At 41.2% G+C, this 26,303-nt stretch overlaps 1 protein-coding gene and 1 long non-coding RNA gene across 2 annotated transcripts in view; one reads left to right on the top strand and one right to left on the bottom strand.

Moving 5' to 3' along the window:
• LOC140728954 (storkhead-box protein 1-like) overlaps positions 1-10,235 on the bottom strand; it is a 55,719-nt gene extending 45,484 nt beyond the window's left edge. Inside the window, exon 1 of the mRNA XM_073048094.1 lies at positions 9,438-10,235. Within this exon, the coding sequence (XP_072904195.1) occupies positions 9,438-9,771 (334 nt within the window). The 5' untranslated portion in view covers positions 9,772-10,235. The remainder of the gene's footprint in view (positions 1-9,437) is intronic.
• On the top strand, positions 9,658-24,526 carry LOC140728955 (uncharacterized). The gene is made up of 4 exons (XR_012099220.1): positions 9,658-9,885; positions 12,151-12,544; positions 13,071-13,149; positions 24,251-24,526. It is a non-coding gene; the product is annotated as an uncharacterized lncRNA (long non-coding RNA).
• The last annotated feature ends 1,777 nt before the right edge of the window (positions 24,527-26,303 follow it).

The following is a 26,303-nucleotide window of genomic DNA, read 5'->3' as shown; positions in this document are numbered from 1 at the left end:
TTCGGTTTCAATCGTTATCCTTTCCTCTTCATCAGCTCTTCATCTCTCAGTTCTTGGTCATGGGATGCCAAAACCTCTTCAACATCATCTTCATCAACTTCGACAAACCCTTAGCCAAACTCACTATGTCCTTACTTTGTTCACCACAATCGAAACGCTTAATTACGTCTAGTTTTACACTAAGTGTAACACCCTTACGCGCTCTTTTAGGCTTTTCCGATACCTTAGAACTCATCTTGCTAACGGATGCACAAAATAAATCGACATAAAGCACAGATGCTCACAGGCACGTGTTTAAGTACTGCCGGCTAGAATGCAGTTCCGGGGGAGGAGATTGGCTGCTCGGCGTGCACGCTGCCTTTTTTCATAACAGTGAAAACACCTTCTGTTAGCAAAAATAGGTTACTAATGTAGGTCTTTTGTAACAGCGAGTTGACATAAAGCAAACATTCGAAAAACGGGGGGACACCTGTTCCTTGAAAGTGATGTCACTGGTAGACAGGGTCATAAAGAAAGCTTGTGGCACATTGGCCTTCATAAATCAAAGTACTGAGTACAAGAGTTGGGATGTTATCTTGAAGTTGTGTAAGATGTTGGTGAGGCCTAATTTGGAGCATTGTGCCCACCTCTGGTCACCTACCTACAGGAAAGATATCAATAATATTGAAAGAGTGCAGAGAAAATTTACAACAATGCTGTGAGGACATGAGGCTCTGATTTATAGGGACAGGTTGAAAAGGTCAGCACTTTATCCCTAGAACCTAGGAAAATGAGGGGAGATTTGATAGAAGTATACAAAATTGAGGGGTGTAGAAAGGGTAAATGCAAGCAGGCTTTTCCTGCTGGGGTCAGGTGAGACTAGAACTAAAGGTCATGGGTTAAGGGTGAAAGGTGAAATATTTAAGGGTAACATGAGAGGGGGAACTTCTTCACTCAGAGAGTGATGAGAGTGTGGAATGAGCTGCCAGCAGAAGTAGTGGATGTGAGCTTGATATCAACATTCAATTAGGTAAATGGATGGGAGATGTATACAGGGCTATGGTCCGGATGTAGGTTGATTTGACTAGATGGATAAATAGTTCAGCATGGAGTAGATGGGCCAAAGGGCCTGTTTCTGTACTGTAGTGTATTACGACTCTATGCCTATTATAAACCTGATTCTGATTCAGAATCTGTACATAAATAAACCCATTTAATACAATGGAAGAAATACCATGTCTATAAAAAGTGTCTACACCCCCGGAAGTTTGCGTGTTTTATTGTTTTACAACATTGAATCACAGTGGATTTAATTTGGCTTTTTTGACACTGATCAACAGAAAAGACTCTTTTGTGTCAGAGTGAAAACAAATTTCTTCAAATTGGTCTAAATTTATTACAGTTATTAAACACAAAATAATTGATTGCATAATTACTCACACCCTTAAGGTCAGTATTTAATAGATTGGCTGTAATTGCTGCCAAATTACAGTCTGTGTGGATAGGTCTCTATCAGTTTAGCACATCTGGACACTGCAATTTTTCCCCATTCTTCTTTACAAAACTGCTCAAGCTCTGTCAGATTGCATGGGAATCATGAATAAACAGCCCTTTCAAGTCCAGCCACAAATTCTCAATTAGATTGATGTCTGAACACTGACTTAGCTACTCCAGGACACTAATTTTGTTGTTTTTAAGCCATTCCTGTGTAGCTTTGGCTTTATGCTTGGAGTCATTGTCTTGCTGGAAAACAAACCATCTCCGAAGTCACAGTTCTCTTGCAGACAGCATCAGGTTTTCCTCCAGGATTTCCCTGTATTTTGCTGCATTCAATTTACCCTCTGTCTTCACAAGCTTTCCAGGGCCTGCTGCAGTGAGGCATCCCCACAGTTGTTATATGTGCAGTCTCCATCCCATCTCAGCCACTGAAGCTTGCGACTCCTGCAGAGTTGTCATTGGTCTCTTGGTGGCCTCCCTCACTGGTCCTCTTCTTGCACAGTCACTTGGTTGTTGAGGACAGCCTGCTCTAGGCAGATTTACAACTGAGCCATATTCTTTCCATTTCTTGGTGATACACTTAACTGTACTCCAAAGGATATTCAGTGACTTGGAAATTTTCTTGTATCCATCTCCTGACTTGTGCTTTTCAATAACCTTTTCACAGAGTTGCTCAGAGTGCTCTTTTGTCTTCATGGTGCAGTTTTTGCCAGGATACTGACTCACCAGCAGTTGGACCTTCCAGATACAGGTGTATTTTTACCTCAATCAATTGAAACACCTTGACCACACACAGGTCTCCAAAAACAGATCTCCATTTAACTAATTATGTGACTTCTAAAAACAATTGGCTGCAACAGTGCTGATTTGGTGTGTTATACTAGTGGGGCTGAATACTTATCCAATCAATTATCTTGTGTTTTATATTGGTAATTAATTGAGATCACTTTGTAGAGATCTGTTTTCACTTTGACACAAAAGTCTTTTTCTGTTGATCAGTGTCAAAAAAAAGGCAAATTGAATCCACTGTGATTCAATGCTGAAAAAGAATAAAACATGAAAACTTCTGAGGGGGTAAATACTTTTTATAGGGACTGTAAGTGGGGAATTGTAATATACATGAAGATGTCATTATCATTATCATTATACTTTATTGTCACCAAACAATTGATACTAGAGCATACGATCATCACAGTGATATTTGTTTCTGTGCTTCGCGCTCCCTGAAGTACAAATCAAAGTAAATATAATAAAAATTTAAATTATAAATCATAATTAGAAAAATAGAAAAGGGTAAGTAAGGTAGTGCAAGTCAGGTCCAGATATTTGGAAGGTACGGTCCAGATCTGGGTCAAGATGTGAAGACCTTTTTATTATTATTGTAAAATTCCAAATTTGGAAATGGGGAATAACTAAATGAAAAATCGCAATTGCCAGAGTTTGAGGATTAAAAAGTATTTTTGAAGTTGGAGTTATCAGTGCTAAGATATTTGGAATTACCTTTGTCATCATCAGCATCCTTTGCGTAGCGTGGGAGATGAGGTGAGCTCACAATTGATCACAAATTTCACTGAATCAGGCAGTTAAATCCTGCACTAGCATCTAGGCATCCTGATTTCCAAAAGTTTTTCCAGAATGTACAAGGCACAGTGAAAGTTCAAAATATATTTTTTATTCAAAAAAAAATATATATACATATAACCTTGAGATTTGTCTCCTTACAGGCAGCCACAAATAAAGAAACCCAAAAGAACTCATTAAAAAAGACTGTCATATACTCAGTGTACAGAGAGAGAGAAAAAACAATTTGTGCAAACAATAAAAGTAGCATTCAGAACTGGAGTTTTACAGAAGCGAGTCCACAGAACTGAAGCCAGGCACCACTGCAGCCGGAGCAGGCCACATCCTCAGTTCAGCGCAGAGCCAACGAAATGCCACGCAACAGCAAGAGGAGCTGGTTTGTCCCTCTCCTCCAGTACTGATACCCTGACCTTTTCAATCCGGCCCGGCGCTTGAATTGCTCTGGGGCCTCAACCATGCCACCACAAAACGGGTTGTGCCTGACCTTTCCAATTCTGCCCGATGTTTAAAATCGATCAAACCTTAGATCGTTCAGAGATGGGCCCAGACTCCACATTGCCTCCTTTCTCCCTGACTCTGTCTCCTCTCCACCTCCCTCGATTCTGCCTCGCCTCCACTCGCCTTTCTATTGTTTGCAGCAATTGTTTACCTGAAATTTTACCGGATAAAGTGTTATCTATCAATTATTTAGTTGTTTTCTTTGTTTATTTTACTGCTGACAAGTCATCAATGAGCTTCACCAGGACCATCTTAAGCCGGAAACCGGAAGAGTAGGGATTTGATAGGATTAACCTCTTTACCAAGCTCTGATGAAATGTCATTGACCTGAAACCAGTTTTGTTCCTCTCTCCACAGATTTCTCCTCCCCTGCTGAATATTTCCAGAATGTTCTGCTTTTACAAAAACTTGCGAGTGGCATCTATGAAATGCATAACAACAACTCACCAAAGTTTCTTCCAAAGACTGCTACCTCTGCCATGGAGAAGGGCAAAGGCAGGAATGAAATGGGAACACTGCCACCTACAGGTTTTCTTCCAAGGTACAGAGAATCTTGACTTATACAAAGTGTCACTGGAACGGCATTGAAGGAATCTCAGCACAAGCACTGCCGTGACTCAAGATTAAACCTCATCAATACCTCTCAATATCAACAAGAACTGGGTAGTAAGTGCTGACTTTGCCGGCATTATCCATATCTATGAACATAAAACCACAAAAAGGAACTCTATTAAGCTGGTGGAGCCTGAAGGCATCCATTCAGTGATTTATGAACAGCTTCTTTCCCTCCACCATCATATTTCTGAATGGTCCATGACCCCATGAACCCTACCTCAATATTCCACTTTTGCAGTACTTATTTTTGCATCGTGTAGTAATTTTTATGTATTGCAGCCAAAACAAATTTCATGGCATATATTGAAGATTCTAAACCTGATTCCGATATAAGACAAATAAAAATGCAATGGAAAGGTCATGGAACAATCATAGTACTTTGTGATTTTCCGTTTTGGTGCACGGAGTTTAGAATCAATTTTAACTACTTGTTTGGAAACACTGAGTGGTAGAGGTAACCAGATATAAATGTGCAGCTGAGCCCACAAGGACATCCACCCTAAGTCTGGTTAAAACCAGAGGCAAAAATGTCCATACTGCACAAACAATAAAAATGTTCTTTAATCCGATTGTAAGGCTCCTGGACAGACATAAAAATTAGAAACTGTAATAGGTCATGTAGGTCTTTAAGCCTGCAGTGCTATTCAATAAGATGTTGGGCATGAGCATTAAAATATCATCATGCTCCAAAAGTCAGCTCCATTGACATTAACAGAGCTAACTTCCACAGGTGTTTGGTCAAAGGAAAATGAGGTAGTAAGGGAGAGGAAGAGGAGATGGGAGGGAATTTCAGATCACTGGACCTAGGGAACTGTAGAAACGTCAAATGTGAAGCAATAAAGATCAACACCAAAGTGGTTAGATATAAAGGGGCCCTTAGTTAGCGAGGATGAGTGAGGCCAAAGGTCCTGGTTTTGTGCTGTATGACTCCAATACACTCATTTACAAAGATCATCCTCCCTGATTGATAATTAATATCTATCCACATTGACATGTCTTCCATCTGATAAATAACACCATGGAAAAATAAGTTGCAAGTTTGACTTTCCATTAGCTTCAGGAACGAGTTTAGATCACAATTTTTAAGCACATTTCCTCTCTCAGCAGGCTGCATGTGACTAAATGTTGGAGAACCACATCCCTCTCTGCCTCTCCTATCCATGTATTTGTATGTGTATGAAAACTTTACCTCTCAGATCCCCTTTACATCTTTCCTACCTCACACCTATGATCTCTAGTTTTCAACCCCCTTGAATAAAGACTGTATCACATTTATGTACTTCATGATTTCATACATCTCAGCCTCCTTTGCTCCAGGGAAAAGTGTCCCAGCAAATTCAGTTTCTCCTTATATCTCAAGCCCTCCAGTTCCATAACGTGATGCTATTACAGTTCGGGGCGTTCTGAAATTTGGAGTTTAATTCCAGCACAGTCTGGAAGGAGATTGTACGTTCTTCCTGTGAACCTCGAGGGCTTCCTCCGGATGCTCCAGTTTCCTCCCACAGTCCAAAGATGTACTGGTTAGTAGATTAATTGGTCATTGTAAATTGTCCTGTGGTCAGGATAGTGTTAAGTAGGTGGATTGCTGGGCAGTGTAGCTTGATGGGACTTGTACAGAGCCACAGAGCATCACAGCACAGAAACAGTCCCTTTGGCCTATCTAGTCCATGCTGAACTATTAATCTGTCTAGTCCCATAGACCTGCACCTGGACCGTAGCCCTCCATACCCCTCCAATCCATGTAACTATCCAAAATTTCTCTTAAACGGTAAAATTGAACCTGCATCTACCAATTCTGTTGGCAGCTTGTTCCACATTCTCACCACCCTCTGAGTGAATAAGTTCCCTTTCATATTTCTCCTTAAACATTTTACCTTTCACCCTTAACCTATGACCTCTAGTTCTAGTCTCACCCAACCTCAATGGAACAAGACTGCTTACTCTATACACCTCATAATTTCAGTCTGCTACAGTGCATATTCCAGGTACGAAGCTAACATGACGGGGTTGATACAATTCTGGTGTAAACCAATCTGCCTTGTACCCTCTTGTTAATTTTCCTCTGACTCCTTCATAAGCCTTTATGAATGACATCATTAGGAAATTAATTTACAGCACTATTTGGACTAGAATAAAGTCAAAATTATGAAAGAAAATACTTAGATGCAATAGATAAATAGGACTGTATGTCTAACTGAAGAACTTTTTCAAGCAACAGGAATAATGGATCGAATGACTTTCTCCATTGCCATATGATTCTAAGGTAACAACGTTCTACTTGGCAGTAAAAGGCAAAGAAATTCCTTTGAATTACATCCAGTAAAAATAAAACTCGTGGGGTATAAAATGGGCAGCCAATTCTACATTGCCTGTTTTGTGCCACCATCCAAAATTAGATTCTGCCCTATGGCTATAATAAGGTTCAGGCATAAATAAGTTCACACTTTTTTTCTGGCAATTATTCTTCTGCACATAACTTAACAAAAGTTTACAGTAAACTGCATTTAAAATAGTAACTTAATTTCCTCAATCCAAAATGTCATAAGTGTCTTTGAAAACCTAATAGATTAGTTAAAAATAATTTTTATTTTCTCAATCTTTGTTAACCATCTTTTCAACTGTTTTGCTATTATGACTTGAAAAAGAAATTTTCAAAAATATGTCATAAGTGATGTGAGCTTTGTATGAGAGCACTCATATAATTTCCAAAGAAGTTTCTGGCAGGAAATGTAGGTCTTTAAATTGACAAAATTCAAGGTTTAATCTACAGAATTTCAAATTATTCATAAAAATAATGCTATTTACATATAATTTTGCACTTCAGGTATTAGAGATTACAGCACAAGAGATTAAATATATTGCAGGGCAATTCTTCTGTATTTTCAATGCATTGCATCCACTTTGACCAAAATTGCCTCACTATCTACATCAATTCCACTGGCTGCTTAAAAATATTGGATATCCTGTTATGAGCAAGGTGAGTATTTTGCCCGTTATCTATTGTGTAATGTATGACAGCTATAAGTAGTAAAATATGCACACCATGTCTTCCATTGACAAGAAGATTACAGCACTAATACTACACTAGCTTTCATTACAATATTCCTAGATTCTGCTTGTATAAAATATGAGTATTAAAATAAAAACAAATCTCTCACACAAATGCCATAATGCAGATTTTAAGTTCTTATAGACAATGGCTTCACAGAATATGTAGGAAAACTATTCAGCGATTCAGATTTTAATCTTTTCTTTTGAAGGTATTAAATGAAAATAATCTTCACAGCAGGTCAAAGCTTTTAAATTCATACAAATGTCATGTTATATAAGATCAAACACTGATATCAAATGAGTTCTTAAGTAAAAGTTTGTAATCTTTGCAACTGGCTGTCGGCAAATAAGTAATTTATCACTGTATTACACAATGTTTCCTGAAACATCTTCCACCATTTTAATAAGCTATCCAAACACTAATATTCTACTGAAACAAAGTTGCATTATAAACATGGCTTCCTGCTGTCAAAATCAACAGATCAAATAATCTGCACAAAGGAAGGTTTTGCTCCCAAGTACCTGTCAAAATTCCTTTCATACAGTACAATGCAGTGTCAAGGGTGTTTCTTGGCAGATAATTAAAATACATAGTTTGGTACAGTTTATTAGATATATTTCAAATTATTCTATGCAGTGACTCCTAAAATAACTGCATTCCAACTGCAATTGAAATGTTTTACTGCAGCAGGAACATTATGATAAGAGAAATATTTCATTCATATCAACACAATAAAACATCACTATTGAAATTAGTTAAGTATAGAATACTAATCACTCTGTGAACCTCCTAGTAAGCTGTGCATTCAGTGAACCCAGTTTAAAACTTATTGCATTGCCTTCTAGAGATGTACCATTAAATGAAACGGATGACTGAAATAACATGACTCAACACATGTTATTCAAAAAATCATTCTGCGAATTAATCATCACAATTTCTGTTCAGTTGAGGTCTTTTAATAATACTTCTTGTATGTTATTACTGGGAAGCTGCAATTATCATTGCTCAAAATAAGGCTGGCTACAATTATATCATCCACAATGTGCATTCCTTTAACTTTTCACGAAGGTTTCCAATTTAACTCCAAACTTTTAAAACTGCGTTAAGAATTTAATCTATAACATATATTGTGACGCCACCAAATAAAATTCAGGATTTGGTCTGAATGTAGTTACAATATAAGCTGAATATATAGATTATTGAGCTTTGTTTAGCCTGTTTACGCTAAGACCATAACAGAACCTCCACAGACAGGTGAAACAGCAACTGAGGGTTTATGAGTGTTACCAGGCTGGCTTCTGTGCATCATTGCAATTGTATATGCTAGTAGGAATAATAGGAGAGGGCCATCCATTCGGTTATCAAGCGTGGCAAAACTAAATGGATGGTAATAGTGCCTGTTCAATTGTTATTGATTTGGCTAAGTCTGCTATTCTAAAGATCTATAAAAGGTACAAGTTTTATTATAACTTTTTAGTTAATAAACACCGGACAAAAACTATGCACATGTTCTTTTGTCAACAAACACTGTTCCTAAACTAACAACTTAATCAAACCTCTGCGGTAGCGTTAACCACAAAATTATACATGCCCACGATAAACATATCGCATAGTTACATCCTCGCTGGATCATTTGAACAGGTAAATAAGCTGTGTAAACATTGGTTTTGGTTCGGAAGCCCTTTTGAGAAGCTGGAATAAACCTGCTACATTTCTGCTCTGCCAGGAGAAATACAGCAAATGCAGTGAAACCATTGATAAATATTTCAACACCGCCAGTGTAAACGGCAGACTGATATTGCACAAAGTGAAAGTTTAATATCAGGGTTCTAAATAAGAAACGTCAATTATTTCTTTGAATTCACCAAGCTCCGGGAAGTGGAGTGCATTTGAATCAGTTAAGAAGTCACTTAAAACTGGCCATTCATCTATTAAAAGCTAAATATTTAACCCCTTTTAACACAACAATTTTGGCTCTGTATTAAAGTTCAGGGCCTTCGCACTATTGTCATGGATAGTTCATGACACGCATCAATTGGAAATCAGGTAGGGAAGGTTACCTAATTGTACTCTGGCAGTAGAGGCTACGAGGTCAAATTCCAGGACAAGTTGTGAAGTGACTGAGGTAAAGAAGATTTCCTGAATTTGTCAGTGAGGATCCCTGTGTGGGTCTGAGATCCAGTGGACGCCAGAATGGGGCACTGCCAACACTCACCCAGATACTTTATGTCGAATCCCTTGGGTGGCTTCAGCGATCTTCTCACCCAGGCCTCCCTCAGCACCTCCAAATGCGACTCTTTGCCCTGGATCAGCAGGACGTGCTTGTCGATCCAGCCCAGGAAGAAAGCCTCCGAGATGGCGTCTGTCACCCGCTTGTTCCAAAAGTGCTGCATATTCTCCGCTTTGAAGTCGGCGAAGATCTCGTAGCCGGTGTGCTGTCGCTGCATCTTCTCGCTTGGCGCCACCGCGCTGGCCGCACCTGCCCAGGACAGCACGACGGCCAGTGAGTGAGGGGCGATCTGCAAAAACTTAGCCATCTTCTCTGGCATCGCAAGAAGCAAAACAAAACAAATTCCCAGACACGGAGCAAGTCAGTAGCGGGGCCAGCAACGGTAAACTATTCGCGCAAGGCACCAGCGCCTGACAGGGAAAGATCCACACAGGTATGGGCGCTCTGCATTTCCCTTCACTGATGCTACGAGTTGTTGACTGGCGAGGCAAGACTCGGCAACAAGCCCTGACTCTGCGGCGGCAGGTGAGCTGCGGCCGGCCGGAGGTGCGCAGCCGTTCAGACTGAGCGCCGACGCTCCAGCAGCCGCCCTCGTTGCTGGCAGCTCAGTCCGCAGTCAACAGGCTGCTAGCCTGCGAGCACCCTCTAGCCTCACGCACTCTCCCCTCCTGCCTTTCCTCCCCACCCACTCTGTCCACATCTCGCTCGGCCCGTCTTCACTCGCTACTGGCCCGAGCTGCCAGGAACACCATTCTATCCCGATTGCCAGTGCCGAGCCCACTTCACAACTCTCATTCCCGAATCTATCGCCACCCCCCTCCCACAGCCACTCGTGGCTCATCTCTCAGCCACACCCTCTCTCTCTCCACTTATTCATCCCCCTTTCCCCATTCCCAATTCGTATACACTCTCTAACCGCTCCTCACTTCTTCTTCCTTCTTCCCACCCTTTCGCTCTTTTTCCTTTCCCCACCCCCTTTTCCTTCATCTCCCTTTCACTCTTCCTCCTCTCACCCCTTTCCTTTCTTGCTTCCCTCCACTTTCCTCTCTTTCACCTTCCATCCCTGCCTTCACCCCCCTCCCTCTTCTCTGCGTCCCCCCTCCATTTTCTGCCCTGCTTCATCCACCCATCCCTCTCCCAATCTCTATCCCGTGTCTGCTGCCCAAATGACACCCTCTGTTATACCCAAGAATAATGTGTCAAATCCACATTCAACACCCTCCCTCAGCCTCTCATCCACATATACCCTCCACCACTGATATAGTGCACCAGCTTCCTTTGTTAATTATGTTGTGGCTATAGCCACCTGCGGTCAGGTGGTCAGGGAAAGGACTGATACAAGCTGGCGCATTTGCACCATAGCTGCCTCTAATAAATTTACTACTCTGATATAGGTACAGATTTTATACAACATTGGACAATGCAAAAATTATTGCTATCCGGCTTTTTGCTGACAATGCAGATATTTCAGATGTATCATGGCTGCTTCGTTATGATAACAGGACTGCACAATTGCACGTAGCCTCCTCAGAGAATTCAAATGGAAAAATGACCAGACCCTTTTTTTGTCAACATGCGGTAAGGTGTAGATTGAAGTCAAGACGCTTCTGTTCTGAGAGATAGTTCCATGGCACATCCAGTTTGCAAACACTTTACAAGTTAAAACTTTGGGAGCAGAGGGGGAAGTTAGTGTGGTTCTCGACCTGAAACGTTAGCTCTGATTCTCTTTGCAAGCGACCTGCTGAGTATTTCTACCATTTTCTGTTCTAATTTCGGATTTCCTGCATCTTTAGTTGTGTTTGATTTTCAGTTCTGAATAAAGATCTTCAACCTTAAACATTAGCTCTGTTTCTCATTCAAAGATGCAGCCTGAGCCACTGAGCATTTCTAGCATTCTAGCAACAACCTTGCACTCAATGTCAGTAACATCAAGGAGCTGATTGGTGGCTTCAGAAAGTGTAGGACAAGGGAGCATGAACCAATCTTTATAGAGGTATCAGAAGTGGAGAGAGTGAGCAATTTCAAGTTCCGGATGTCGAGATCTCTGAGGATCTAACCTGGTCCCAACATATTGATGCAACTATAAAGAGATCAGGACGGTGGCTATATTTCATTAGGAGTTTGAGGAGATACAGTTTGTCACCAAAAACACCCAGACCTCTTACAGATTTACTATGGAGTGCATTCTGACAGACTGCATCACTGTCTGTATGGGGGGAGGGGCTACTGCACAGGATCGAAAGAAGCTACGGAAGGTTGTAAGATTAGTCAGCTCCATCTTGGGTACTAGCCTCCGTCGTATCTAAGGCATCTTCAACCAGCGGTTCCTCACAAAGGCGGCATCCATTATTAAGGTCCCCCATCACCAGGACATGCCCCCTTCTCATTGTTAACATCAGGAAGGAGGTACAGAAGCCTGAAGACGCACATTCAGTGATGCAGGAATCAGGAACAGCTTCTTCCCCTCTGCCATCAGATTCCTAAATGGACATTGAACCCGTGAACACGACCTCACTTTTATTATTTCTATTTTTGGCACTATTTTTAATTGAACTATTTAATATACTTAGTGTAATTGATGTACTTTTTTTTTATCGGTATCAAGTATTGCATTGTACTGCTGCCATCAACAAATATCACAACATATGCTAGTAACATTAAACCTGATTCTGATTCTTTTTTTTTGGTTTAATTTCAGATTTCTGGCATCTTTAACTATCTTTGATTTTCCATTCTGAACAAAGATATTCAACCTGGAACATCAGCTCTGTTTCTCTTCCTGCAGGCTGACCTGCTGAATATTTGAAACATCTTCAATCTTAACTAAATTCATAGAGTCACTCAATACAGAAAAAGACCCCTGGGCTCATCAAGTCTATGCCAGCTATTGACACCAATCCTGCTGTACTGTATTACTACCGTCCCCTTTGCTGATTACAAGATAAAAATAAATGTGTAATGAAACTCTCCTGCAAAAGCTGTCTGCTTCCCATCATCCAATCAATGGCAATTGTGCTGTTCCTGTCAGATAATGGCATTAAACCATCATGCTGATTAGCTGATGAAGAAATATAACACGCCTGTTATTCCAAGTAAGGTTAAATTATTTTGATTTGTTACAAATTACTCAAGTGTTTAAATGATTTATAAACAAAGGAAGCCCTCATGATAAATGCTTTGATAGTTAGAAATAATTTAATGTGTACTCACATTTTTCTCATTGAATATTATTAATATTGGTAAAATGCTTGTTATTTTGGAGCTAAGAGTACCTCCCACCCCACTAGATAAAATGGAAGTGAGAAATTGTGTTATTTGTTTTACACACAGTGTCCCCTTTATTGGGTATCTCCTGTACCTAATAAAATGGCCACTGAGTGTATGTTTGTGGTCTTCTTCTGCTGTAGTCTATCCACTTCAATGTGCTGTGTGTCCAGAGATGCTCTTCTGCACAGCACTGTTGGAATGTATGGTTGGTAACTGTTGCCTTCCTGTCAGTTTGAACCAGTCTTGCCATTCTCCTCTGACTTCTCTCATTTACAAGGCGTTTTTGCCCACAGTACTGCTGCTTACTGGATTTTTTTTTTTGTTTTTGCGCCTTTCTCTGCAAAAAACTAGAGACTGTCGTGTGTGAAAATCCCAGGAGATTAGCAGTTTCTGAGGTACTCAAACCACCCTGTCAAGTACCGTGGTCAAGGTAGGTCACATTGGTCACCTTTGTTCACCATTCAGATGTTTGGTTAAGCAACAACTGAACCTCTTGACCATGTCTGCATGTTTCTATGCATTGGGTTGGTGCCACATGATTGGCTGATTAGATATTTGCATTAACTGACAGCTGTACCTAATAAAGTGGCCTCTGAGCATACAGACTTTTGCACAATTTGTCGGTCTCCTGTGTGATGTGACAGGGCAGAGCATGGACTTGCACTCACAGATTTGAGCACATAATCTAGGCTGACATTTGGGTGATCCACTGATCTACTGATATAATGAACTTGGCAACCATTGGCCAATTTTCCTTGTTCAAAGGACAAAGTGAAGTTTATTATCAGAGTACCGTACATACAAGTCACCACATACAATTCTGAGATTCTTTTTTTGTGGGCATACTTAGCAAATCTATAGAACAGTAACTGTAAACATCAGGAACTGTCAACTGTAAACAAACTGCAAATGTAGATAGGAAACAAGAGCAATAAATAATGAGCAGGAAATAACGATATAAGAGTCCATTTTTGCTCAAGAGCCTGATGGTTGAGAGGTAGCACGAACATTAGAGCATGACTGGCCGTTATTCAGCACATCAAGGGTGCGGCCCAAGAGCTTCACGCCTTCAGAGGTCCAAGATTTCGTGGCTCTGGAGACAGGGGGATCGAAGGTCGGTGTCCGGGCAGGAAATTGGTGTGTCATGAGAGTTGGAAGATCTCTGGCTGTGTGCCCAGAGACCTGAGATCTTTGGGCACAGAGCTCAGAAAAAGCAACGCAACAGACTTTTAACAGCATAAACCAGCGAGCTGTTTGTTATGTCTCCCCTCTCACTGTGAAACGGAGTCACCTCTTTCTCCCTTATTAGGGAGAGAGAGAGTCTCTGGTATATCGAATACCGGGTGAACGAGTAGTCTTTGGAGTACTGCAAGTCTGTGCCTTTGCTGTTGCTTTTGTTACATGCTTGAGTGCTCGGTGGTGGGTGCTGATGCTTTTTTTTTGCTGGTGGGGGAGGGGGATCGTTGCTTGCTGCCGCTTACGTGCGGGAGGGAGGGGAGCTGGGTGGTCTTTGGGGTTGTAACATTTAACTGTTATTATTTTTGGGGGGCACTCCTCTGTTTTTCGTGGATGGTTGTGAAGAAAAAGCATTTCAGGATGTATATTGTATACATTTCTCGGACGTTAAATGTACCTTTGAAACCTTTGAACAGCAGCTTAAATTTTTACTCACATTTATTCACACAAAAGCTAATTATATAAAAAAATTTCATGCAAAGTGCCCTAGTCTTGATATTTGCTAGTGTCACCCATCTTGTAAAGACACTACGCAGAAGAAGGCAATGTCAAACCAGTTCTATAGAAAAATTTGCCAAGAGCAACCATGTTCAAAGACCACGATTGCCCATGTCATACCACATAGCACATAATGATAATGCCCCAGTCTATTCAAATACAGAGAGGACAGGTCAGATAGAGAGAAACCTTTCCATTGATGACCTGTAGTATTAATTCACATTTGGACAATTATTAGCATTTTGACTTTTATTATGTACTGAATAGGTATATCCCTCTGTTAATTATGTCTAACAGTTTTATTTAGTATTCATGTTTAAAGGAAGCATATTTTGAGCTTTACATTTTATCCGCTTATCATAAAGTGCTTCCAATTAAGTGCTGAAATGCAGCAAACATTAGAGAATTTGCATGCAACAAGGTGCCAGAGAAAGCATTGGGATCTGTTTCACCAACAGATATTGGACAGGGTAGCAGCAGAACTCCTTGTGATTTCGATGGTGTTGTGGATCTTTTGCATCAAATCAAGGCAGTGGGAAGAATATTTGTTATGCGTCTCTTCTTAAAAGGGCATTTTAATGCCCAATGAACAGATAACAAAGTAAAAATCTTTAAGGTGTAACTGGACTGAAATAGATATTCATAAAATGATCTGATTTGGGGGGAAGATTCCTACCACTGAGCCATGGCTGTTATAATTCTAATTGTTTTACTTTCTCCAAGGGGCTGAAATTCAAGCTTTGTAAATTTAAGTTGCAGTATAATTAGAAACAGCTAAAATGGAAAGAAAAACAATTCTTCTGTGTTGTTTCTAGATATATTCTTTGTACACTTTCATGCTTCTTTTCTTCCCCATCTCTTGGCAGACACTTAACTTGCTTCACTTTGTTCCTGGAATCACCATCCCCTTTTCTTCTCTTTGTGTCATATGGGGGGGGGGGGGGTCACTGGAGCAGACCCAAATGCAAGACACAGACACTGAAGTACTAGGAACTGGACTGGACTAGAGTTAAGAACGGGACAGGACACAGACTAGGAGCTGGGACAAGGACTGGACAAGGACCCAGAATCTGGGTCTTGACTCGGGCTTGGACCCCAGAACTAGGCGAGGACATGACGTGGTTACAGGACGGACATGGCTAGGGTTCTTCGAGGCTTGGCTGCAGGACTAGACATGGAACTCCTGCACAGGATGAAGCATGTGGACAGGGCAAGAACCCAAAGCCTTGACTCAATCTTGGGACACCTGAACACAGAGCCTTGGTCTTGGCAGAACAGGAACACAGAGCTGGAACCCCTCCTTGGGGGCAGGACTTGGGGCCGGGGCTCTACTCAGAGTCAGGACCCCTCCTGGGGAGCAGGACGTAGGGCCGGAACTAGTACACAGTACAATGAGAGACAGTTCTATACTCAGGGTAGCATCAAAAGGCCGGACCTACCTAGTGAAGGCGCAGACACAGAGACAGTTCCCAACTCAAGGTAGTGGCAAACAGCCGGACCTACCCAGCGGAGGTGAGGACACAAAGAGACAGTTCCAAACAACGATAGACAGTTCCTTATCTAGACACAGCAAGGTTCCGGTCTTGCTCCGGCGGTAGAACTTGACAGGGGGACGGGGGGAGAACAATTTAGCCAATGAAGCTGAACCCAGGAGCTAATTATGTAGCCAGCCCAAAATGAGAATCAGGTGCCTCAATTACAGCACCCAACAGAACAAGGGAAAACCAGAAAACCTGGAATAAGGAACATGGCCCAGACCATGAACTGGAACGCGGACTTTACGGACCGGACCATAACACTTTGGCAATGCATTCCAAATCTCCAGGCATATCAATGTAAATATGAATTTGCACACTTGGATGATCAAAGAGTTGGATGTTGTGGTCTCATGCTCACAGGGCATGACTCCAGAGCAGCTGATGAGCACATTATATAATATGTTCCTCTAGTCCAGTTCAGGTTCAGGTCACCAAACCTACATTAGATGTATAGAACAAGATTGATAACAACCCATCTTCAAGTTAAAGGCTTCCTGTAATTGCAATATATTACTCTAGTCCCTGAGAGTAACACCAGCTCTGTCTCCCCTCAAATATCTCATAAAGGGACTGTGAGCCTGTAATGAATTATACAATTGCAGAAACAAGAATTACACTGAAGCAATGCCATTGTACATATAATTTCAGGATCAGCTTTATTATCACCGGCATATGACGGGAAATTTGTTAACTTAGCAGCGGCAGTTGAATGCAATACATAATATAGAAGAAGGAAAAAAACACAAAATAAAAAATAAATAACAGATCAATTACAGTGTACCTATATTGAATAGATTAAAAATTGTGCAAAAACAGAAATACCATATATTAAAAAAGTGAGCTAGTGTCCAAGGGTTCAATGTCCATTCAGGAATCGGATGACAGAGGGGAAGAAGCTGTTCCTGTATTGCTGAGTGTGTGCCTCCAGGCTTCTGTATCTCCTACCTGATGGTAACTGAGAAAAGGGCACGCCCTGGGTGCTGGAGGTCCTTAATAATGGACAGTGCCTTTCTGAGTCACAGCTCCTTGAAGATGTCCTGGGTACTTTGTAGGCTAGTACCCAAAGATGGAGCCGACTAAATTAACAAACCTCTGCAGTTTCTTTTGGTCCTGTGCAGTAGCCCCCCTCCCCCCCATACCACACAGTGATGGCTCTCCACGGTACATCTATAGAAGTTTTTGAGTGCATTCATTGACATACCAAATCTCTTCAAACTCCTAATGAATTATAACCGCTGTCTCTCCCTCTTTATAACTGCATCAATACGTTGGGACCAGGTTAGATCCTCAGAGATCTTGACACCCAGGAACTTGAAACTGCTCATTCTCTCCACTTCTGATCCCTCTATGAGGATTGGTGTGTGGTCCTTCATTTTACCCTTCCTGAAGTCCACAACCAGCTCTTTTGTCTTACTGATGTTGAGTGCAAGTTGTTGCTGTGACACTATTCCACTAGTTGGCATATCTCACTCCTGTGCACCCTCTTGTCACCACCTGAGACTCTACCAACGATGGTTGTATTGTCAGCAAATGTATAGATGCTATTTGGGCTATGCCTAGCCACACAGTTATATATATATATATATATATATATATATATATATATATATATATATATATATATATAGAGAGAGAGAGAGAGAGAGAGAGAGAGAGAGAGAGAGAGAGAGAGAGAGTAGAGCAGTGGGCTAAGCACACACCCCTGAGGTGCACAAGTGTTGATTGTCTGATGTTATCACCAATTCGCACAGATTGTGGTCTTCTGGTTAAGAAGTTGGGGATCCAATTGCAGAGGGAGGTACAGAGGCTCAGGTTGTGCAACTTCTCAATCAGGATTGTGGAAATGATGGTGTTAAATGCTGAGCTATAGTCAATGAATAGCATCCTGAGATAGGTGTTTGTATTGCCCAGGTTGTCTAGCCGTGTGAAGAGCCATTGAGATCGCATCTGCCGTTGACCTATTGTGGTGATAGGCAAATTGCAATGGGTCCAGGTCCTTGCTGAGGTAGAAGTTCATTCTAGTCATGACCAACCTCTCAAAGCATTTCATCACTGCAGATGTGAGTGCTACCAGGGGATAATCATTAAGGCAGCTTCTTAAGCACTGGTAAAATTGTTTCCTTTTTGAAGCAAGTGGGAACTTCCGCCCATAGCAATGAGAGGTTGAAAGTGTCCTTAAATACTCCTGCCAGCTGGTTGGCACAGATTTTCGGAACTTTACCAGGTAGTCCATCGGGACCTTCTGCCTTGCGAGGGTTCACTCTCTTTAAAGACAGCCTAACATCGGCTTCTGAGACAGAGATCACAGGGTCATCAGGTGCAGCAGGGATCTTCACAGCTGTAGTTGTGTTCTCCCTTTCAAAGCAAATTTCAATGGTCAGGTCAGCAAATGGGACTCTAGTAATGGATTCGTTAAATTTCGTGGGTGCTAAGATCTGTTGTAGCAGTTCCTGTATTTAACAAAAGTAGAAACAGGAATTGTTTCTTCATTGATAGAGATATTTATTTTCTCTTGGGGCAAGCATCCTGGTAGCAGTGCATTATGTACATACTAATGATCTTTGGTCATTCTTTCTCCCACCATCCAGGCCATGCTCTCTTTTTGCTGCTGCCATGGGAAGAAGGTACAGGAGCCTTAGGTCCCACAACAGCAGGTTTAAGTACAATAATTACCCTTCAACCTTCAGGTTCCTGAATTGGCGTGGATAACTTCACTCACCTCACACTGAACTGATTCCACAACCTACAGACTAATTTTCAAGGACTCTACAAATCACGTTCTAAATATTATTATTTATTAATTTATTATTGTTATTGTATTTTTATTTTTTCTCAACTTATTTTTATTATTATTTTTACTTTTTCTCAGCTGACGCTGATTGAACCTAAGGAATGGACACAACCTTTCTTAAATAAGATGGTGCTGGTGAACCTCTGCAACTTCTGGCTGGTAGCTAACAAAACAAGGATAGCAACTAAACAACACACACAAAATGCTGGTGGAACACAGCAGGCCAGGCAGCATCTATAGGGAGAAGCACTGTCGACGTTTTGGGCCGAGACCCTTCGTCAGGACTAACTGAAAGGAAAGATACTAAGAGATTTGAAAGTAGTGGGGGGAGGGGGAAATACTTAGCAACTAAATACTTAGTTAACCACACTTTTTCTGCCACATGATCATTGCAAGTAATAGTCTATAGCTTCCCTTCGGATTTGGAAGCAATTTGAGGTGGCAGAACCGAGGCAGGCCGGTCGGCAAGTGCAAGGAAGAGCATGAAAGGTTGAACACAAGCAGATCCTCAGCCACAGGGGTCTAGGCCCCCGAGCATATCAACATGGCAGACCCAGTTCGGACTGAGATATATAGACCAAATCGAGGCAGCGAAATCCACCGTATCCAAGCAGCAGAACCCATTGACCAGACGGAGATTTAATCTCACCTGGTCCCTCAACACCAGCTCCATAGCAAAGAAAGCCCAGCAGCGTCTCTACTTTCTGCGAAGGCTGAGGAAAGTCCATCTCCCACCCCCCATTCTCATCATATTCTACAGAGGTTGTATTGAGAGCATCCTGAGCAGCTGCATCACTGCCTTGTTCGGAAATTGCACCATCTCGGATCGCAAGACCCTGCAGCGGATAGTGAGGTCAGCTGAGATAATCAGGGTCTCTCTTCCCGCCATTACAGACATTTACACTACATACTGCATCCACAAAGCAAACAACATTATGAAGGACCCCACGCACCCCTCATACAAACTTTTCTCCCTCCTGCCATCTGGGAAAAGGCACCGAAACATTTGGGCTCTCACGACCAGACTATGTAACAGTTTCTTCCCCCAAGCTATCAGACTCCTCAATACCCAGAGCCTGGACTGATACCTTACTGCCCTATTGTCCTGTTTATTATTTATTGTAATGCTTGCACTGTTTTGTGCACTTTATACAGTCCTGGGTAGGTCTGTAGTCTAATGTAGTTTTTTTCTGTGTTGTTTTTATGTAGTTCAGTGTAGTTTTTGTATTGTTTCATGTAGCCACATGGTCCTGAAAAACATTGTCTCGTTTTTACTGTGTACTGTGCCAGCAGTTATAAGAACATAAGAACATAAGAGATAGGAGCAGGAGTAGGCCAATCGGCCCTTCAAGCCTGCTCCGCCATTCAACAAGATCATGGCTAATCCAATCTTAACTCTAGTTTTCACCGAATCCCACAAGGCAACAGTGCCAACCAACAGGGCACCATGCCGCCCATTTTATTTTATTATTCATCCCGCCCAAACCCCTGTGATCACCCGGGGGAAAAAAGACCGAGTTGCCAATTGAGGAGAAAAAATCTGGAAAATTCCTCTCCGACCCATCCAGGCTATCGAAAACTGGTCCAGGAGATCACATGGCTGATCTAAACCTAGCCTCATGTCCACTTACCTGCTCGCTCACCGTATCCCCTAATGCCATTTTTATCCAGGAAAATGTCTATCTCTGTTTTGAATTTATTGAGTGTAGTAGCTTCCACAGCTCTCTGGGGCAGTAAATTCCACAGCCCCACTACCCTCTGAGTGAAGAAATTTCTCCGCATCTCAGGCCTGGAATGGCATCCCCTTATTTTAAGATTTGGCCCCTAGTCCTAGTTTCACCCATCATTGGGAACATTCTCCCCGCATCCACCCGATCAAGCCCCTTCACAATCTTATATGTTTCAATAAGATCGCCTCTCATTCTTCGGAACTCCAATGAATAGAGTCCCAATCTACTCAACCTCTCATCATACATCAACCCACTCATCCCCGGAATTAACCTAGTGAACCTTCTCTGCACTGCCTCGAGAGCCAGTATGTCCTTTCTTAAATATGGACACCAGAACTGCACGCAGTACTCCAGGTGTGGTCTCACCAATACCCGGTACAACTGCAGTAAGACCTCCCTGTTCTTATACTCCATCCCCCTAGCAATAAAAGCCAGCATTCCATTGGCCTTCTTGACCACCTGCTGCACTTGCATACTAACTTTTTGTGTTTCCTGCACCAGGACCCCCAGATCCCTTTGCACAGAAGCACTTTCCAGTTTCTCTCCATTTAGATAATAACTTGCTCTATTATTTTTCCTGCCAAAGTGCAAGACCTCACACTTGTCAGTATTATATTTCATCTGCCAAATGTCTGCCCAATCACTCAGCCTATCTATGTCCCCCTGCAGGGTTTCAATGTCCTCCGCACTCATTACACTCCCTCCCATCTTTGTGTCATCAGCAAACTTCGATACGTTGCATTTAGTCCCTTTCTCCAAATCATTAATATAGATTGTAAAGAGTTGGGGTCCCAACACCGACCCCTGCAGAACACCACTAGTCACCAACTGCCAGTCTGAGAATAAACCATTTATCCCAACTCTCTGTTTTCTGTTAGAAAGCCAATCCTCCACCCATGCCAGAATATTATCCCCAAACCCATGATTTTTTACTTTAAGTAATAATCTTTGGTGTGGCACCTTGTCAAATGCCTTTTGGAAGTCCAAATACACCACATCCTCTGGTTCCCCTTTATCTACCCTATATGTTATGTCCTCGAAGAACTCCAACAAATTCGTCAAACATGACTTCCCTTTTGTAAAGCCATGCTGACTTTGTCCTATTAAGTTATGTTTATCCAAATGCCCTGTTACTGTTTCCTTAATTATCGATTCCAACATTTTGCCAACCACAGATGTTAGGCTAACTGGCCTATAGTTCCCAGCCTTCTGTCTATTGCCCTTTTTAAATAAAGGAGTTACATTAGCATTTTTCCAATCTGCCAGGACCATTGCCGAGTCCAGCGAGTTTTGAAAAATTATCACTAATGCATCCACAACCCCGACCGCTACTTCCCTTAAGACCCTAGGATGCAAGCCATCCGGTCCAGGGGATTTATCCACCTTCAGTCCCATTAATTTATCAAGTACCATTTCCTTGGTGATTTGAATCGTAGTTAGCTTCTCTCCCCCTAGAGCCCCCTGTTTATCCAGTGTTGGGATATTTTGAGTGTCCTCTACTGTAAAAACTGATACAAAATATTTGTTCAGTGTTTCCGCCATCTCCATGTCCCCTACCAATAATTTCCCAGTCTCATCTTCTAGGGGACCAACATTTACTTTAGCCACCCTTTTTCTTTTTATGTAACTATAAAAACTCTTACTATCTGCTTTTATGTTTTTCGCCAATTTACTTTCATAATCTATCTTCCCCTTCTTAATCAATCTTTTTGTTATTTGCTGCTGATCTTTAAAAGCTCCTCGATCTTCAATCTTCCCACTAGATTAAGCTACCTTATATAACTTTCTTTTTAGTCGTATACTTTGCTTTATTTCTTTACTTAGCCACAGATAACTATTTTTTCTTTTACACCCTTTTTTCTTCAGTGGAATATATTTTTCTTGATAGTTGTAAAATAACTCCTTAAATATATGGTCGAAATGACAATAAAAAGTGACTTGACTTGACCTGAAGCGCCAGGCCAGATTGAAAAGGTCAGAGTTGTGAGGAAGGAGGCAGTTCAGATCACTGCTCGAAGCAGCAGAACCTGATGTTTGGATGGCGGGTTAAACGCCAGGCCAGATTGAGAAGACCAATGCGTCGGGGCCCAAGGTGAGGTCACTGCTCTATGACGCTTACTCGTCTCTGCTGTAAACCATGAGTCATGAACTCTCTTTGTAAACTTCAGTTCAGAAACACTATTTGCTTGTGACTACCGTTTGCATGATGTTTTTTTTTCCATTGTACACTGGGTGGTTGTTGGTATTTTTATGGGTTATTTTATTCTTTTATTTTCTTATGGCCATGATGTTGCTTTTATTCTCTGCACATTGGGTGTTAGACAGTCTATTTTCATATATTGGGGGTTTGTTTTTGGGTTTCTTTGTCTCATGGCTGCCTGGTAGGAGATAAATCTCAAGATTGTATACATACTTTGAAAATAAATGTACAGTACTTTGAAAACTTGCAGCTCTATAAAACTCTAGTTAGGCCACACTTGGAGTACTGTGTCCAGTTCTGGTCGCCTCAGTATAGGAAGGATGTAGAAGCATTGGAAAGGGTACAGAGGAGATTTACCAGGATGCTGCCTGGTTTAGAGAGTATGGATTATGATCAGAGATTAAGGGAGCTAGGGCTTTACTCTTTGGAGAGAAGGAGGATGAGAGGAGACATGATAGAGATGTTCAAGATATTAAGAGGAATAGACAGAGTGGACAGCCAGCGCCTCTTCCCCAGGGCACCACTGCTCAGTACAAGAGGACATGGCTTTAAGGTAAGGGGAGGGAAGTTCAAGGGGGATATTAGAGGAAGGTTTTTCACTCAGAGAGTGGTTGGTGCGTGGAATGCACTGCCTGAGTCAGTGGTGGAGGCAGATACACTAGAGAAGTTTAAGAGACTACTGGACAGGTATATGGAGGAATTTAAGGTGGGGGATTATATGGGAGGCAGGGTTTGAGGGTCCACACAACATTGTGGGCTGAAGGGCCTGTAATGTGCTGTACTATTCTATATTCTATGTTCTAAAACTGCTCAAGCACACTTATTTCTCCATTGCTAGGAACTATTGGACTATTCTCATGGTGTTTACTGTTGTGGCTTTCTGGAGATTAACATAAATACTGCTATGTAAGCCTAATTGTTTGATGATACTATCTAGTGAATTTGGGATGATAACAGATGTAGATGTTACTACTGGGACAAGGTATACTCTATTCATGTTCCATAGTCTCTCAATTTCCTCTTTTAATTCAGTATATTTCTGGTGTTTTTCACTTCCGATTTCTGCAGGTTATGTGTATTTGGAATGGCCGTATCTATTAAGTAAGTTGTTCTTGCTTGTTTATCCTGTAATTCTATATCTGGACAGTTATTATGGATTGTCCTATCTGTAATAATGGACCAGTCATAATATAGTTACTCTTAAAACTGGATCAGGCTTGTATTTATAGACAGGTATGGTGTCTTTTACGAGTTTGTATTTTAAAGTAAGATTTTGGTGAATGATGTTTGTCAGTTGATTGTGCCTGTGTAAGTAATCAGATGATTATTATTATTTGTTTTTCTATTTGTATTTACACAATTTGTCATCTTCTACACATTGGTTGCATGTCTTTGTTTATATGTAGTTTTTCATTGATTCTATGGTGTTTCTTTGTATCTACTGTGAATGCCCACAAGAAAATGAATATCGGAGTTGTATATGATGATGTATACCATACGTACTTTGAAAATATATTTACTTTGGGTTTTTTTTACAGTGAAGGGACCTGTTCACCTAAACTGCATTGTGTGATTTGCCTGCCACAAGAGGGCATTACAATTCAATCACTTGGAGTCCAGATGACCATTGACTGACTGACGCAATGAAGACCATTAACGAACGATCCAGTTTTGTTTTATGTTGTCAGCCTTATAGTTTGTTTGCGCTAACTTAACCCACCATCCCAAAAGAATTTGAGAATGATACAACTTGGATTGTTTGTTGATATCAAACCTTTGTAACAGAGAAATAAAATCTGGCTCCATTAAAAACATCACTTACCTGTCATGAATCAACTGCAGTGTCAACATTTGAAAAGACATTTCATTTCCAATTTCAAACAATTCCAGGGAAGATGTCACTGTAAACTCTCCAATAAAATTATTTCACTTCAAAAATGTTTTCTAATATTATATAGAGAGAAAATTTGATTTCTGTCCATCAGAACATTCATCATGGTATCTTTTCTCAGGCAACATATTGTGTAGTTCATAGAGCTGTTGCTTCACCACTCAAACAATGCAGGTTTAACCCTCACCACTGCTGCTATTTGAGTCGACTGCACATTCACCACGACTGCAGAAGGTTTCCTCCAGGGGCTATGATTTCCTCCCACATCCCGAAAGTGCAGCATGGTAGGTTAATTGTCCCCTGTAAATTTCCCCTGATGTGCAGGTAAGCTGTAGAGTTGGGGGGGGGGGGGGGGTGTGATGATTGATGAGAATGCTGGGACAATAAAATGGGTTAGTATAGGATTAATGAAAATAGGTGCTTGATCACACAGTCGTTTTCTCAGAGATAGAGAACCAAGAACTAGAGGGCACAGGTTTAAACAGAGAGAGGAAGGATTTAAAAGGGATGTAAGGGGCAACTTCTTCAAACGGAGGAAGGTGAATATATGGAACCAGCTACCAGAGAAAGTAATTGGGGAAGGTAGAATAACAATGTGTAAAAAATATTTGGATAAGTACATGGATAGGAAAGGTATAGAGGGATATGGGCCAAACACAGAGAAGTAGGACTAGCTTGGATGGACACCTTGGTCAACATAGATGAGTTTGTCCAAAGAGCCTGCTTCCATGTTGTATTACTCTATGATGCTGTCACAAGCATGGACTTTGTGGGGTGACAGGTCTGTCTCTAGACACTCTGTAGCTCGTTCTATACCCTGTTTAATCACATACATAATTTAATAGCAAATCAAGATAATTCATTTAAACTGGGATTTATTATACACAGCATTACTTTTCTTTGTCAGTCTTTTCAGTAACGTCTTTAATGGTAGTCACTAATGGTAATGTCCTTCCATGACAACAACACAACTCTCTTAGCATATTATCAGATGTGGTTCATCCGTTTGTATTCTTTCTGCTGAATCTGAAGGTTAAGGATTTAGGTCTTATTTGTGGTACTTCAACACTTGATGACATATTTAAGCTCCAATGAGAAATGAAGTTTCACTGTCAAATGAGGTGTTGAACTAATGTTCTTCCTCCTCTCTTACAGGAAGTTAAAAAATCTTATGACAATGTTGCAAAGAAAAGCGGTGGACCTATCAGCAATGGCCAATATTGATCAACTTTACTTTAGAATGGATTATATGTTTGCTATCTTTTTGTTGTGCACAAACTGACAACAGTAGCTATGGTTCAGACGTCTCTTTGAAGTGTTCTGAGCTATCCAGGAAAAAAACATGAAATGTATTATGTAAGACCAAGCTTTTCTTTAATTCCACTCATTCATAAACTCATTATTTTTACTAGAATGACTCAATATAACACAAATGACTTTGCCAAGAACAGGAAGATGACAGATATTTCCAGATGGAACTTTGGCAATTTGTGAGCTAGACTGTGCAGTCAGGAGTTTTCTAAAAGATTGTATCAGATTTGCAGTGAGATGTAGCTTGGAAATGGGCCCTTTGGCCCACCAAGTCCATGCCAACTATCGACCAACCATTTACACTAATTCTACACTAATCCCATTTTTATAATCTTGCACATTAACAGCAACGCTCCCCGGATTCTACGCTTTAACCTACTGTTTGTGTG

Source organism: Hemitrygon akajei, chromosome 6 (genome assembly GCF_048418815.1).
Source record: "Hemitrygon akajei chromosome 6, sHemAka1.3, whole genome shotgun sequence".
NCBI classification, from domain to species: Eukaryota; Metazoa; Chordata; class Chondrichthyes; order Myliobatiformes; family Dasyatidae; genus Hemitrygon; species Hemitrygon akajei.
This window is presented reverse-complemented; position numbering and strand designations above follow the sequence as displayed.